The sequence below is a fragment of the Globicephala melas genome, chromosome 5, assembly GCF_963455315.2.
Source record: "Globicephala melas chromosome 5, mGloMel1.2, whole genome shotgun sequence".
Classification (NCBI taxonomy): Eukaryota; Metazoa; Chordata; class Mammalia; order Artiodactyla; family Delphinidae; genus Globicephala; species Globicephala melas.
The window spans coordinates 117,166,841-117,179,160 of record NC_083318.1 but is presented as its reverse complement, the minus strand read 5'-3'; the positions used below and the strand labels follow the sequence as shown (position 1 = coordinate 117,179,160).

Below are 12,320 nucleotides of genomic sequence, written 5' to 3'. Positions count from 1 at the left end.
AAGTAAGAAAGCTTTCTCTGTGTTTTAAAATACACCAAATTAGTCTAACAAATCTTCATTTTTCAGAAGTCCTGCTAAAAAGGTAAAAAATGAATTTCTTCTCTTAAAAATAAAAGATGAGTAAATAAAGGCTCAAGTAGCAAGAGTCAAGTTGTCAGTGAGTCAAGAGGTGCCTAGGTCTTCTTTGCTACTTGGCTCCCTTTCTGAAACATGAATTCTTTCTATATCCGACAACATCTGAGAACTCTCTAGAAAAATAAATAAATAAAGTATAGCTTTATCAGTGGTTGTCAGGGATTACAGGAGAGAGGGGGATGAACAGTTAGAAGTCAGTGAACTTTTAGGACAGTGAAGATAATAAGTGTGATACTATAATGATGAATACATGTCTATACATTGTCCGAACCCATAGAATGTATCACACCAAGAATGAATCCTAATGTAAACTATAGACTTTGGGTAATAATAATCTGTCACTGTAAGTTCATCAACTGTAACAACTGTACCACTCTGGCAGGGGATGTACTTTCTGTTCACATTTGATGTGAGCTTAAAACTGCTCGAAAAATAAAATCTATTAGAAAGAGAAAGAAAACAAAACCAAAAAATTATGATTATTTCTTTTCAATAAGTTATGGTTGAAAACGTAATATTTTGAGCAAAGGGTGTAAACTTGAAACCTATTTCATTATATAATGAAAAAGTATATTCCTAAAATAATTGGAACTTCAAACAACTAAAAACTACTGCAGATAGTGGATGTATATATTTCAATTTTCCCATAACTTTATAAAATATGTATATCAATATTTAAAGATTTGGATACCAAAATGTATCTGTATATGGAATTGAATACATGCATTTACAATTCTATAAAACTTCATACAAATAAAATGTAAAGATACTGGGGACCTTTCAAAATATTTCAGAACAGTGAGAGAGAGGGAAAAAAAACCCTCTCTGAATAGTTCATAGGAACCATATTTTTACCCCCTTTAAATACCATTTTCAGCTAATTCCCTAATAGCACTTTGTAGTCATATCTGATTCAAACACAAAGCACCTCCCACCCACTAGCTAAGTAGTGGACCAGCTTCAGGGTACACATTTTTTTTTTTAAACCAGTGATGTTTAAGCAAAAAAAAATTGTATTGAAGTATAGTTGGTTTACAATATTGTAGGGGTGCACATTTTTAATAATTCACCCTTGACAAAGTTACAAATTTCTACATGTGCCAGATCTTTAGAGTTGCTTAAGCAAGTTAAAGCTTTGAATTAAAATTAAACTCTCAAAGTCAAGGATCTGTCCACAACATCAAGATGGAAGAGTAAGGGGATTGGGACTTCCCTGGTGGCACAGTGGTTAAGAATCCGCCTGCCAATGCAGGGAACACAGGCTCGAGCCCTGGTCCAGGAAGATCCCACACGCTGCGGAGCAACTAAGCCCATGCGCCACAACTACTGAGCCTGCGTTCTACAGCCCACGAGCCACGACTACTGAAGCCCACACACCGCAACTACTGAAGCCCGTATGCCTAGATCCCGTGCTCTGCAACAAGAGAAGCCACTGCAATGAGAAGCCCACACACTGCAACGAAGAGTAGCCCCCGCTCGCCGCAACTAGAGAAAGCCCGGGCCCAGCAACAAAGACCCAACGCAGCCAAAAATTAATTAATTAATTTTTAAAAAGAGTAAGGGGATATTTTTGAGTGAGTGAGACCGAAAGGGGGCATGAACCTTGTAAATGGTATAAAGGAGGATAAAGGAAAACTCTGCATGAGCCCAGTCTCCAGCCCAAGGAGTAGATAATTAGACACACGGATTTTGAGAAATGTTGATTAGCAACAAAATCGGGTCACTGTATTAGAATGAGTGCTGGGCACCAGATTTGTGGAGAGCAGACCTGATTGAGAGGCACAACCCCATCACCACTGAGCCCTCAATCCTTGGGTCATGCGCTGACCTGCTCCACAGCTCGGATTCTTTACTAATAAATTGGGGAAAATAACACTTACCTTATAGAATGAAATTTTTTCACAGAACGATATTCATGAAAGTTTATAAAATAAATAATGATATAAGTAACGTATCTAAAGTTGTAAATTATAGGTACAAATGGCTTATTACATTTATAGCTATAAATAAATAAGATGGAATTTCTTACCAAGGATGAATTCCAGCTGAGGTTCATTTGGAGTCTTCTGAATACCTATGAATAATAGGAACAAATTCAGACTGAAGATATTTAACTCATTATGAAAATTATGTCAACATATATTACTTTCAGCCTGCCCAGTATGTATAAATGCATTACTTGGCAGAACAAATAAACTCAGTTAATCGTCCAGACATGTATATAAGGAGTCGGTTGTCAGGGCAGGACATAATATTTGTAGCAGAACTAGATATGACTACAGATTTGATTGACCTATTTAGCACCATGGCCATAAAAAACGCAAAAACATTGCTTTTGTAAGCCGCATGACAAATATAAAACATATTTTCAACTGTTTCTGTTTCTTTTGGATACATGTAGACAGAGATGGGACCTTCACAAAGGATGACCTCACCAAAGTCCTCTCAAACATAGATTTCTCTTTCACACCACTCCAACCTGGTGTTAATAGTAAATTATTAATTAAAGAGCTACCTCAGGACTTGATGATGGTGGTTTTCAGCCAACTTACTGTTAGCTCAAATCAGCATTCTGTTAATGTTTCTATTCCTTTTTTTGGCAATTAAAAAAAATCTATTAACATGGCTAAATGATTGAAGGTGAAGTGGGAGGGAAAGTGAGTCTGAGAAAAAGGTAAGGAAATGGGAATGTCTAATGGTTAGAAGGTAGAAAGGTAAGGCTGGGGCAACTGATAATGTCATAGGTGGACTCTCTAAGACCACACATGGTACGGGGCTTCCTAAACAAGAGGGGCTGAAGACAGAGATGTCATTTGTAACCACTCATGGTGACCGAGAAATGTAAGAATATTGTAAAAATCTTTTCCTCATTTATTTTTACTGGTGCACCCATCAGAGACAATTTAAATTTATTAGCATTCGGTCATGAATATACTGTGTTAACTACAGATTGGCACTTGCCATCTGCCTCTACAAGGATGAAATCATGTGTTGCAGCTGCTGACCTTCAAAGGAGTTCAGGGTGGAGAGCAGAAATGAGGCACGCTGTGCTCTGGGAAAAACTGGCAGAACCGGCCTTCAGATGGTTAGATATTTTCAGATGACCATTTTATGAGCCCGATTCTTGCATCTCCTCATATCTAGAAAACCACTAAAACCCTTCATGGTGACGTCTGCTCCTGGTGACTAGCAGAAACCTTCTGCAAAAAATATATGCTTGATTGCGTGGACTCCATCTTCACCAAAATCACATATGTACTGACCTTCCCTCCTGCCTCTTTGGAGCTGTTTCTCAGAGCTGTCTGAAATGCTGTCTCCCAGGCTATAGTCCTCATTTTGCCCCAAATAAAACTTAACTCACAACTCTCAAATTGTGCAATTTGGTTTTTAGTCGACAACTGTTAGAACCACCTCTTTCTATAAAAATCATCCATTTTTTATTTACGGAGTTCACATTTTTTTTGCAGAGTAACCATTTATTTTTATTTCCTGCTGACATTTAACATTGCTATGGTTAACAATTTTAGACTTTCCAAGAGAGGTTAAAGTGACAATCATTAGGTAGGTCTTTGTTAATTTCAAATACTGTGGGTTTTTTTAAAGGTTATTAACAATCTGCTGTAAGCTCTGACAATCAAATTTCTCAGAAAAACTCGTCCAACCAATACCATTTTCTAAAGATTATTTTTATAATATAAATAAAATGAGAAGCTAGGCATATGTTTGCCAGGGTTAAATAACTGGGCAACAAGAATCTTCTGAAAAGAAAAAGACACAATTTATGCTAAACAATCAAACCCAAACTCTAAGATGTTAAGCATGAGAGAAAACGTACAATTCTTCCAATGACTTTAATTACTCGAGTAGCACAAAGACCAGTGTTAATGTTCAACTGCAAATCTTGGCCAAATAGCCAAGCTTGCCCTATTTATGTGACTTAGTGTTCTCAGCTATGGCAGCGACAGGCTAAGCATCTAGTGTAACTATTGTGCCCTAATGCTTTCAACTGAAATGTCTTTGGTTTTAAAGAGAAAATTTCTATGTTCCAAAAACTAATTCCACATGAGATTATAAAAATGTTCAATAGAACGTGTACTTAAAAAGTATTTATTCATGTCTTAATACACATTCAAGAATGATGATTCTATTTGCTATTGAACCATTTCATAGATGATCATCTACCTCACCCAAGATAGAAGATGAGAGGCATATCATAGATTCAGAACACTGAAACAAACAGTGCAAAGGAGCAAAGTTAGTTAATTTGGGGGGTGCATGCATACTCACTTGTGAACTGAAATTCCCCAGTATCATTTGCCTGGGGTGTGGGCAGAAAGTTCTGGCCTTCTTCTGATGCTCCTTCCTCTTTGATTTCCATGATCAACCTTCACAGTTCTTTAAATCTTCCAAATATTTGTGCACAAATGTCACTGCCAATGATACCTGGTTTAATACAGATGTATCTTCACACTAAAGTCCTGATATCCCACTCTGAAATTCTGCATTTAGGAAACAGCAACAGCAAAAATCTCAGTTACTTCAGAGTTCAGGATAAAGCTAAGAATTAAAGGTAGGTACAGCCTACAGCTACCTTCTATGAACTTCTTTCCTGCCTATCCCACTTTTACTTTCAGAAACAATCCACCCAGTTAATGTACCATAAACTCTGGGTTAAATGGGTAATCTCCATGCAATCACTTTATAGTCATATGAGGGACTTCTAAATTCTGAAAGGTATATTATTTCTCTTCTAGTTCATTTTGTAAAATAGCAGATAGCTATATGTACCTAATTTAGCAGTAAGAGCAGATAGCATCTTGTCCAGGCATTAGCACGTTTTGCTAAGGCGGATCTTGCTATCATTCCTTCCATTAGAACTGCCCTCTACGCTCATCTCTCCATCCACCCTTGTTAGAACATCGTTCATGAGCACATAAAGATAATTTGGCAGGACGCTCTTCTTCCAAGGTGAGCCAACAGGTTGTTCAGGGGAGCTTCCAACCTCATCATTATCCATAAAGTCTCTTGCTGCTCTGTCTGACAAAGGTTTAATTGTTTAATGATTGGGGTATACGGGGAAAAGAATGAATAATAATTCTAAAAAGTTAAAGCTCCAAGGGAAATGAAAATAACGGCAAAATGATGAAGATTAGCATGGGGAAAGAAGCCTCCAAGAATTTAATACCTATGTTGCACAGACAGCCTCAAACAGTATCAGATTCATTTTGATATTTAGCATGTTATACATGACCAAGAAGGATTAGGAAAAAAATCAATGTTGTTTTAAATCAAGTTACCAGCTGAATTAAAATGTATAAAAATCTTTAAACGTCTGCCCAATGCTGTTTAATGAGATAGCAGCAGTAGAGTTTGGTTTGGAATACTGATTTGGTTTCCAGCTCCACAAGTCCACAAATTCACTCTTTGTTGTTCTTAACAAAAGCAGCTTCATTTATAATTCAGCTCTAGTTTTTAAATATCATCTGGCAAAAATTAAATCCACAAAGCATCTTGAATCTTTAGAAATGATTACAATAAGGTTGCAGATAAATACACATTGGCTTCTAAGGATACAACTAGGAATACTTGCTGGGGTAAAGGGCCATAGCACTATCAATAAGACCAAAACCATCAATTTGATAATTATATATTATTTATCTTTTTATTGAGTTATAGTTCATGTACATTATTATATAAGTTACAGGTGTACAATATTGTGATTCACAATTTTTAAAGTTATAGTGCATTTATAGTTACTATAAAATATTGGCTATGTTCCCTATGGGGTACAATATATCCTTGTAGCTTATTTTATACATAATAATTTTTATCTCTTAATCCTCTACCACTATATTGGAAATAAAAACAAAAATAAACAAATGGGACCTAATTAAACATAAAAGCTTTTGCACAGCAAAGGAAACCATTGACAAAATGAAAAAACAACATACTGAGTGGGAGAAAAATATTTGCAAATGATATGACCGATAAGGGGTTAATATCCAAAATATATAAACAGCTCATAGAATTCAACATCAAAAAACAAACAACCCAGACACAGACTGGCTGAATGGATACAAAAACAAGACCCATATATACGCTGTCTACAAGAGACCCACTTCAGACCTAGGGACACATGCAGACTGAAAGTTGAGGGGATGGAAAAAGATATTCCATGCAAATGGAAAACAAAACAAAGCTGGAGTAGCAATTCTCATATCAGACAAAATAGTCTTTAAAGTAAAGACTATTACAAGAGACAAAAAGGACACTACATAATGATCAAGGAATCGATCCAAGAAGAAGATATAACAATTGTAAATATTTATGCATCCAACATAGGAGCACCTCAATACATAAGGCAAATGCTAACAGCCATAAAAGGGGAAATTGACAGTAATACAATCATAGTAGGGGACTTTAACACCACACTTTCACTTTCACCAATGGACAGATCATCCAAAATGAAAATAAATAAGGAAACACAAGCCTTAAATGATGCATTAAAAAAGAAGGACTTAATTGATATTTACAGGACATTCCATCCGAAAACAACGGAATACACATTCTTCTCAAGTGCCCATGGAACATTCTCCAGGATAGATCATATCTCGGGACACAAATCAAGCCTTGGTAAATTTAAGAAAATTGAAAACGTATCAAGTATGTTTTCTGACCACAATGCTATGAGACTAGATATCAATTACAGGAAAAACTCTCTAAGAAATACAAACACATGGAGGCTAAACAACACACTACTTAATAAGCAAGAGATCACTGAAGAAATCAAAGAGGAAATCAAAAAATACCTAGAAACAAATGACAATGAAAACACAATGGCCCAAAACCTATGGCATGCAGCAAAAGCAGTTCTAAGAGGGAAGTTTATAGCAATACAATCCTACCTTAAGAAACAAGAAACATCTCAAACAAACAACCTAACCTTACACCTAAAGCAATTAGAAAAAGAAGAACAAAAAAAAACCCAAAGTTAGCAGAAGGAAAGAAATCATAAAGATCAGATCAGAAATAAAAGAAAAAGAAATGAAGGAAACAATAGCAAAGATCAATAAAACTAAAAGCTGGTTCTTTGAGAAGATAAACAAAATTGATAAACCATTGCCAGACTCATCAAGAAAAAAAGAGAGAAGACTCAAATCAACAGAATTAGAAATCAAAAAGGAGAAGTAACAACTGACACTGCAGAAATACAAAGGATCATGAGAGATTACTACAAGCAGCTATATGCCAATGAAATGGACAACCTGGAAGAAATGGACACATTCTTAGAAAAACACAACCTTCTGGAACTGAAACAGGAAGAAGTAGAAAATACAAACAGACAAATCACAAGCACTGAAATTGAGACTATGATTAAAAATCTTCCAACAAGCAAAAGCCCAGGACCAGATGGCTTCACAGGTGAATTCTATCAAACATTTAGAGAAGAGCTAATACCTATGCTTCTCAAACTCCTCCAAAATATAGCAGAGGGAGGCACACTCCCAAATTCACTCTACAAGGCCAACATCACCCCGATACCAAAACCAGACAAAGATGTCACCAGGAAATAAACATACAGGTCAATGTCCCTGATAAACATAGATGCAAAAATCCTCAACAAAATACTAGCAAACAGAATCCAACAGTGAATTAAAAGGATTATACACCATGATCAAGTGGGGTTTATCCCAGTAAGGCAATGTATGCAAATCAATCAATGTGATACACCATATTAAAAAATTGAAGAATAAAAACCATATATCATCTCATAGATTTAGAAAAAGCTTTTGACAAAATTCAACAACAATATATGATAAAAAGCATCCAGAAAGTAGGCATAGAGGGAACTTATCTCAACATAATAAAGGTCATATATAACAAAGCCACAGTCAACATCATTCTCAATGGTGAAAAACTGAAACCATTTCCACTAAGATCAGGAAAAAGACAAGGTTGTCCCCTCTCACCACTATTATTCAACATAGTTTTGGAAGTTTTAGCCACAGCCATCAGAGAAGAAAAAGAAATAAAAAGAATCGAAATCGGAAAAGAGGAAGTAAAGCTGTCACTGTTTGTAGATGACATGATACTATATATAGAGAACCCTAAAGATGCTACCAGAAAACTACTAGAGCTAATCAATGAATTTGGTAAAGTAGCAGGATACAAAATTAATGCACAGAAATCTCTGGCATTCCTATACACTAACGATGAAAAATCTGAAAGAGAAATTAAGGAAACACTCCCATTTACCACTGCAACAAAAAGAATAAAATATCTAGGAATAAAACTACCTAAGGAGACAAAAAACCTGTATGCAGGAAACTGTAAGACACTGATGAAAGAAATTAAAGATGATACAAACAGATGGAGAGATATATCATGTTCTTGGATTAGAAGAATCAACATTGTGAAAATGACTCTACTACCCAAAGCAATCTACAGATTCAATGCAATCCCTATCAAACTACCAATAGCATTTTTCACAGAACTAGAACAAAAAATTTCCCAATTTGTATGGAAATACAAAAGACCTTGAACAGCCAAAGCAATCTTGAGAAAGAAAAACAGAGCTGGAGGAATCAGGCTCCCGAACTTCAGACTATACTAAAAAGCTACAGTAATCAAGACAATATGGTACTGGCACAAAACCAGAAATATAGATCAATGGAACAGGATAGAAAGCCCAAAGATAAAACCACACACATATGGTCTCCTTATCTTTGATTAAGGAGGCAGGAACATACAATGGAGAAAAGACAGCCTCTTCAATAAGTGGTGCTGGGAAAACTGGACAGCTACATGTAAAAGAAAGAAATTAGAGCACTCCCTAACACCATACACAAAAAAACCCTCAAAATTGATTAAAGACCTACATGTAAGGCCAGACACTATAAAACTCTTAGAGGAAAACACAGGCAGAACACTCTATGACATAAATCACAGCAAGATCCTTTTTGACCCACCTCCTAGAAAAACGGATATAAAAACAAAAATAAACAAATGGGACCTAAGGAAACTTAAAAGCTTTTGCACAGCAAAGGAAACCATAAACAAGATGAAAAGACAACCCTCAGAATGTGAGAAAATATTTGCAAATAAAGCAACTGACAAAGGATTGATCTCCAAAATTTACAATCAGCTCATGCAGCTCAATAACAAAAAAACAAAAAACCCAATCCAAAAATGGGCAGAAGGCTTAAATAGACATTTCTCGAATGAAGATATACAGATTGCCAACAAACACATGAAAGAATGCTCAACATCATTAATCATTAGAGAAATGCAAATCAAAACTACAATGAGGTATCACCTCACACTGGTCAGAATGGCCATCATCAAAAAATCTACAAACAATTAATGCTGGAGAGGGTGTGGAGAAAAGGGAACCCTCTTGCACTATTGGTGGGAATGTAAATTGATACAACCACTATGGAGTACAGTATGGAGGTTCCTTAAAAAACTAAAAATAGAATTACCATACGACCCAGCAATCCCACTACTGGGCATATACCCTGAGAAAACCATAATTCAAAAAGAGTCATGTACCACAATGTTAATTGCAGCTCTATTTACAATACCCAAGACATGGAAGCAACCTAAGTGTTCATCAACAGATGAATGGATAAAGAAGATGTGGCACATATATATGGTGGAATATTATGCAGCAATAAAAAGAAATGAAATTGAATTATTTGTAGTGAGGTAGACGGACCTACAGTCTGTCACACAGAGTGAAGTAAGTCAGAAACAGAAAAACAAATACCGTATGCTAAAACATATATATGGAATAAAAAAAAAAAGTTCTGAAGAAACTAGGGGCAGGACAGGAATAAAGATGTAGCGAATGGACTTGAGGACATGGGGAGGGGGAAGGGTAAGCTGGGACAAAGTGAGAGACTGGCATGGACTTATATATACTACCAAATGTAAAATAGCTAGTGAAGATGATTGATGGGACAAGGAAAAATCCAAATGCTTCTATCTGCTGTAATGAAAGGAACGGGGTAAGCAGAAAATGAGGTATGATCTGAAAAGTAAGTGACAGAAACTTGAGGATAGTCTCCCTAAGAATCTCAGTTGTTTTTCTCTTTTTTCTTTCAAGGGCATATTTGGGAACTATGAATAAGGAAATATTTCTTGACTTCAAAAGCATAGTTCAGACTGTCATACTGACTGAAGTAAGTCAGACAGAGAAAGACCAATTGATATTGCTTATATGTGGAATCTAAAAAAATGGTACAAATGAACTTATTTACAAAACAGCAGTAGAGCCACAGACATAGAAAACAAACTTATAATTACCAGGGTGGGAGGGGGGAGGGATAAATTGGGAGATTGGAATTGACATATACACACTACTGTATATAAAATGTATAATTAATAAGGACCTACTGTATAGCACAGGGAACTCATCTCAGTACTCTGTAATGGCCTACGTGGAAAAAAAATCTAAAAAAGAGTAGCTATATGTAAAACTGATTCACTTTGCTGTACAGCAGAAACTAACACTACAATGTAAATCAATTATACTCCAATAGAAAAATTAAAAAGTAATAATAAAAATTAAAAAAAACCAAAAGTCTAGTTCATAAAGGAAAATATTAATAAATTTGATTACATTAAAATAAAATATTCTGTAAGCAAAAGATTCAATAAAGCATGCGATAACAAATTACATACTGGGAAAATATGTTTGTAACAGCAGTTTTCAGCTTCTGTTTAGACAAAGATGTAAAGAATATTACTCCTACCGTAAACTCAAGAAAAAGCTGAATAATACATAAAACCGTAACTTTTCCTTAACTAATCAGAGAGCTTAGGTCTCAGAGCAACCAACCAGGCTGAAATCTAAGGAAAGACAAAGGCCTCCACAGAGCAGAGCTTTCAGGCACAGGAGGAAGGGGTGTCAGTCTCCAAAGAAGCTGGTAATAAGAATTCAATTGAAATATTTAATGACTTACTCAAGGTCAGGAGTAGGCCAGCATGAGTGTATAGAGCTTCTGATAGCCACAAATTCAAAGGTAGTTTGTCCCCACTAACAGACTTTCATGGACCTCATCACATACTCATAAGAAAGACTGGGAGCACACTAGGATCTGAAGAAGGCAATCCTCGGTGATACAGGCCTGGGAGAGCAGAGCAACAGTCACTGCAGAGAAAACATAGCACAACACTTGCATCCTTATCCCTATAGAACAAAAGTGGCAGACCCTGTTGCCATCAGCACACAGGTGAAAACTCATTGCAATTAGGGGATGGAACAAGAGAAGGGAAGCAAAGTTTCCTGGGATCAGATCATTAGAGATCTTCTGATCCTCTATTTCTAAGACAGGGACAGGGTCATTGAGAAAGCCCCTTCCCTAAGACCCAAGAACACAGATTTTGCCTAAGATCAACGTTGAAATAGAACAACAGAGAATGTTTCTGCTCCCAAACACCAGGCCAGCAAACACTAAGCCATAAGTTAACAGTAGGTTACCACTGGGGGAGACACAGAAGCATGAATAGTGACCTCTCTGATGTAGAAGTTCCCAGGAAAAGTCTAAACTGGAGGGTGGAGAACAAATTCTCCAGCCACCCAAATCCCACCCTAAACACCAGTGAACACAGGAGTAAATCTGAAGCTACAGGTGCATTGAGGGTGGGCATAGCAACAACAAAACCCTAACCCAGCTCAGTTACTGACTAGATTGATTCAACTCCCCCAACACACAAAGGCTTAACAGAAAAAGAGAAAAGCTCATTTCCAGGCCTAAGTACTAATTCTTTCATACCCTACTATCCTACACACAACACAAAATAGATGAAGATGAAGAAGAAGATGAAGAAGAACAAAAACACACTCAAGAGAAAAAGCAAATACACAATCAAGAGATCTAGACTCAGAAAATACCCAAATTTGGAACTATCAGAAAGAGAATATATTGAAGACTGTAATGGGAAAGGTAGACAACCTGCATGACCACATGGAGATTTTTAGCAAAGACAGAAACTAGTGGAAAAAGTCAAATGGATATGCTAGGAATGTAAAACACCAGCATCAAAGATGAAGAATGCCTTTGATGGGCTCATCAGTAGATGTGACACCATCATGGAAATAATCTGTGAACTTGAAGACAGACCAATAGAAATAACCCAAACAGAAATACAGAGAAAAAAAGTGAAAATGCATGAGAGCA

At 36.3% G+C, this 12,320-nt stretch overlaps 1 protein-coding gene across 10 annotated transcripts in view; it reads right to left on the bottom strand.

The window, feature by feature from the left end:
* Nucleotides 1–12,320, bottom strand: part of INPP4B (inositol polyphosphate-4-phosphatase type II B) — a 721,154-nt gene that overhangs the window by 355,603 nt on the left and 353,231 nt on the right. For 9 of the 10 annotated variants that reach the window (XM_060299724.1, XM_060299726.1, XM_060299725.2 and 6 more), the window contains 2 exons: nucleotides 4,423–4,634; nucleotides 2,165–2,209 (listed from right to left, as the gene is read on the bottom strand). In XM_060299724.1, coding sequence (XP_060155707.1) covers nucleotides 2,165–2,209; nucleotides 4,423–4,513 — 136 coding nt within the window. In that variant the 5' untranslated portion in view covers nucleotides 4,514–4,634. Of the gene's footprint in view, nucleotides 1–2,164; nucleotides 2,210–4,422; nucleotides 4,635–11,102; nucleotides 11,142–12,320 lie in introns of those variants that run through there. The other variant, XM_060299730.2, reaches the window with a different exon arrangement.